The sequence below is a fragment of the Mesitornis unicolor genome, unplaced genomic scaffold (genome assembly GCF_000695765.1).
Source record: "Mesitornis unicolor isolate BGI_N332 unplaced genomic scaffold, ASM69576v1 scaffold16186, whole genome shotgun sequence".
NCBI lineage: Eukaryota > Metazoa > Chordata > Aves > Mesitornithiformes > Mesitornithidae > Mesitornis > Mesitornis unicolor.
Window position 1 is genome coordinate 1 of NW_010190437.1, and position 4774 is coordinate 4774.

The 4774-nt window shown below is 38.4% G+C and overlaps 1 protein-coding gene across 1 annotated transcript in view; it reads right to left on the minus strand.

Annotated features, from left to right (window-relative positions):
• Nucleotides 1–571: 571 nt before the first annotated feature.
• The window catches only part of LOC104542185 (plasma membrane calcium-transporting ATPase 2-like), a 44677-nt gene continuing 40474 nt past the window's right edge, over nt 572–4774 (minus strand). Inside the window, 1 exon segment of the mRNA XM_010186406.1 lies at nt 572–883. Within this exon segment, the coding sequence (XP_010184708.1) occupies nt 572–883 (312 nt within the window).

Sequence of the window (4774 nt, forward strand, 5' to 3'; positions counted from 1 at the left end):
TAGTTAATTATGTATATACTTATATGTATATATCTCTATATATAGTCTCGTAAATGTTTAAGTTCCTCTGTCCAACTGGTGCAAATCTACTGTGCAAGTTAAGCTTTGCAACTTCAAAAAAGTAATTTAAATTAATCTATACAATTGAGTCCATGCCACACAAGCATTTCAAAAAACTCACAGACCAGTGAATTGGATAAATAGCCTCAGAAAGAAGTCCTCTGCAGTTCCTGCTTAAGGAGGAAAAAAAAATAGGAAGTAAAAAGAAACAAAAAGAGAGAAAGAGGGCCAGAGGTGTACAGTACATTCATGCAGGAGGATTTTTTTATTTTTATATTTTTTTTTGTTTTTCTGAAAGGGAACAAGGAGGGTATGTAAATCAGCCATTCATTCTTTCCCCAAAACCATTGTGATCAACAATTCATTCACTTGTCTCAGAGTGAATAAGAGTTCAAACAGCTTTTCAGCCAGCAATGTTTTTAATATATATATTTATATATTTCGGTTGCTGTGGGTTTTTCTTATTTTATTTTATTTTAATTTTTTTTTTTTTTTGCAGTGACCTTTTCAGCTAAAGTGATGTCTCCAGGCTATGTATTGGGCTTCCTGGACTAGAAGAGGTAGCTGATTTACTTGTATCAGTTGTAAGATTTATTCCACTGTCGATAGCACTGTTGTTCTTGTTCAGTGAAGACGGTGGACTCGAGTTTTTCTTGAGAGCAGGGTCTTCTTCTAGGTCTGTGTCATCAATGAGTGGGATGTGGGGCTGGGAATCTTCTATCCTAAATTCAGGATGAGTCATAAAGTTGTGAATAGAGGTTCTAGATTCTGGTTTTTCTAAACCTTCATAGAGAGAGCTACGGAATGCCTTCACGACGCGGATCTGGGGGGAGAGAAGGAAAGAGGCGTCAGAGGCAGCGCCTTCGGAGGGCAACGCTGTTAGAGAATACTTTGTGAAAGATGTAGCATATGGTTAGGGCAGTGCAGGCAGCTGACGTCCATAGTCTCTGGATGTTATATGCATAAACGAGTGGCTCAGTTATGTGCATTTTGAATATCTGTATCAACTGCAATATTAAAATAGATCAAGTTTAAAGCCATCAAAGAACTGATGGGAAGTACTGGTTAAAGAAAGCGAACGTCCACTCGTGTGGTACATCCCTAGTAAAAGACAAGCCATGTTAATTGTAATGCAAATGTAAAACCATGCATGTTGATATTTTTGCAGTGAGTAAGTAGGAAAGGCTTTTTTAATTAAAAAAGTCTCTTTTGTATTGTTAAAAAAAACCATTACACATAACATATCACACTTCACAAACAGAAAAGCACAGAACACAGACATGGTCGGATGGGTACGGATGAGACACACACAGGAGCCAAGTGTAAAAACTATACGTAAGATCCATGTTTTAAAGCAAAATCTAAATGAATGCAGCCAAGAGCACAAAAAGCCAAGCAGACAAAGTACTAAGCAATATCATGCTACCACAGAGGGGGAAAAAAAAAAATCACAGTTACCACATGAACAGAGAGAACTTGCACACAACAACTACACTTGGAAGCCTGGATAATGTGAACATAGTATTGTTGAACCAACTTCTATTTTTCCTTCATGCATATGTGAGGTAAACACTCGAGTATAGACCCACTGTTCTAGCCATTTAACTTTTTGATATAGATATAAAACATGGAATAAAATAATGTATTGATTGTAGTGTTGAATTGAATTACGTTGTTAAACAGCAAGCTCTTTCATTTTCTGTGTCTCAGTTGTAAAACTGGAAAGTTAAATGCTGAAAGCGACACAATTTATGCCATGTATGCAGTCTTTCAACTAGGTCAGCTGAGTTATGCCAGGGTAAGTCTAATGTCATTAACCACCTGATGGTAGGAACACAGGTGAAAATAAACTACAAGACTCAGTCCATCAGACCGGCAGGGACAGTGCAAATTGCTTTCCCAGTAGGAAACGAGAGGAGCAGCGTGAGGAGCATTGCAGAGTGGGGACACGGAGTCCTCTGTGGGTGGGCAAAGGGAGGGATGCTGTCTATACATCCCAGGGACCAACCAGTTCTGAAAAAGAAGTGCTGGTTTGTGCTGAAAAAAACATAGCTTTTTGGAAGGGGGTGAGGGGGCAGAGAGGAAAAAACAGAATGGCAAAACGTGATCTGTCGGCAAATGTTTTATGACTAAGTATGAGTTCTATCCTTCTACTTCCATGTAGTTCATGAGCGAATTTTTAGCATTTCTTAAGAGGGGAGACCAAAACACAGGCATAGGCAGAAAAGGTGCAAAGCAGGCATTGTGAAAAGCTTCTCCACAAACATCTGAGATGGTTTGGTGGTTGGTATGTGTATCTTTTTACATGTGAATATGCTGCACGCTATCGGTCGGCCTAATACACTACTGATTTGTAATGCTTTCATTCCTCTTTTAATTCTTAGACTGGATTTTAGTAATAGTGTGGGGTCACAGTGTTACAGCTGTGGGACCCAGCTGATCCTGTTGGAGTTGGCCAAGTTGTACAGAATTGCAGCCTATCTGATAAAAAGGCCGACTCGGATTTTGATCCTTGGTTATGTTCTCTGAATTTGGCTATTAATCATCTTTCCAAAGTCCTGCCAGCAGAAGGAAGTCAGGTCATCTTCAAATACGTGGCCTTTGGTCAGTACAAATACCCTCCCTTCCCTTTCTACATACAGCTGGTAACAGCAAGGCACAGTACCAAAAAGTGGTTCATGTGACTCTTATGCCCAAAATCATTGGTACAGAACAACCTGTCCAGATTTTGGGATGCTAGAAGCTTTTTGGAGGTTGGCAGAGGTGCAAGCCAAGAGGAAGATAAGAATATGTATTACACATTACAAACATTTAGTGTACTGATCACCTCTTTGACAGGGAATGCTGGAATTATAACCCAGGGCTTTAGGAGAGCTGAACCTCTTTGAGTTGTGCTGTGCTATGGAATGGATCTGTACAGTGATCAAACAGACTGGGATACGAGACTCATTTGCATTACTAAAGACAGGACTTGAACTCATGGAAAAGAGCTTACACACTAATTACCTCATTATCTAGGCCTTTCTATCTTGCATTTTAAAGTGCAAATTAGTCTAAACAATGAAAAAATAGTATGTGTTGTCGAGGCAGTTTTAAAAACATGTTACTTTATTGTCCTGTTTTAAAGCAGGAAACTTTTAGTAACATGCTTACTTTATAGTATGAGCTGATATGGTGACATTTTCTGCAAAGCTACCTATTATTTCTGCTAGCTAAATAAAGATAACACTCATCTCATGCAGCTGCAGCCGTTTGCTATATCTTATCAACTAACAAATTCATTTCATTCTCTTGAATACAGCCACTTCTTATTGCATAGGTGCAACTTCTATTTGCCAGCTGGATTATTTTAAATAAAGGCAAATTTTCACTTAAAGAGATCTGCCATCTGATATTATGCTTGAACAGATCCAGCAGAATCCATTGAAAGCAAAGCTTTTCTTCAAACTCTACAGGTCAACAAGGGAGGAACTTATTTGAATTTATGAGGCTTCAAGTTACATGCTAGGGAAAGCATCTATATTGCATTTGATACCAAAATTTGGCATCTAATCAGCATTTATTACCAAGCTTTTAGTCAATCCACCTAGCTGGCTAACATTTTACACAGCTGAAGGAAAACTATAGATTTAAGTTGTATTTATGACAACCTGCCTGCCGTGACCTGAATTTGGAGAAACTCCCTTCCCAACTTTAAATTTTGCACATTTAACTTGGCATCTAGAAGCGATAAAACATATTTTTAGTGTCACTCGTCATTCAGTGATAGAATTTCTGCATTACAACAGAATTCAAAATCTTGCTCATAATCTGTCCCCCAAATTATTGCTCGCAGGAACAAAACTTGCTTTACTCTTGGTAATGAGTTTGTTAGATACAAAGGTGGCATTTTAATTTCTATATAATACTACTACCTTATTTAAGCTAAGGACTGAGAAAGTATTATTCACCCAGAGTTACATGGCCTGACAGCAACAAATTCTTTTAATACATGCTTAAATTCAAGATTTGAAGTAGCATCTGGTGTAAAATTGTTTAGGGGCTCTGCTGAAACAAAGCCCGCGTGACGTTTTTGAAGAGAATATAAAGCGGATGTTGGTATGGTTGTACAGCATGTAAAAGCAGGGACATACCCACGATGGATAGAACCTAGGAAGTGCCGGCTTATTATGAACTATGTGGAGTTCATGTAGTGGTATTTCTTTATGATACTGACAATGCCAAGGGAAGACAAACAGTGTGATACAGCTCCCTTTTCTCACAGTAATGGAGACAACAGAAAAAAATGAACTGCTTTTAAACAAAAGACTGTGGGGACAACACTTGAGGACATTTTTGACATTGCTATAAGCTTCCACTTCTTTCTTCTCTGTAGCTGTAACAGAAAAAACTCTTCAGTTCCATCCCACCTTGCAAGTTAGACTTATTATACTGCATCAGGCAAGAAAAATAAAAGAAATAGAATTTTAGATATTACAAATTTTTCCCATGGGAAGAAAAAGAGAAAGTTCAGAATCTCACTGCTAGGTACAACGATCTAGGCAAAATACCCAAGGCCTGTTAAGCATCAGCAGACGTACTACGGTTGGTAGTGTGTGGGCTTATACTCGAATGTTTACCTGGCTTCATATAAGCCAAGTATCTTGAGTTTGGTTCACATTCATTTCAGGCTCAAGGTTAAAGACTCACAACCTCTTTTTATTTCACTCTCTCC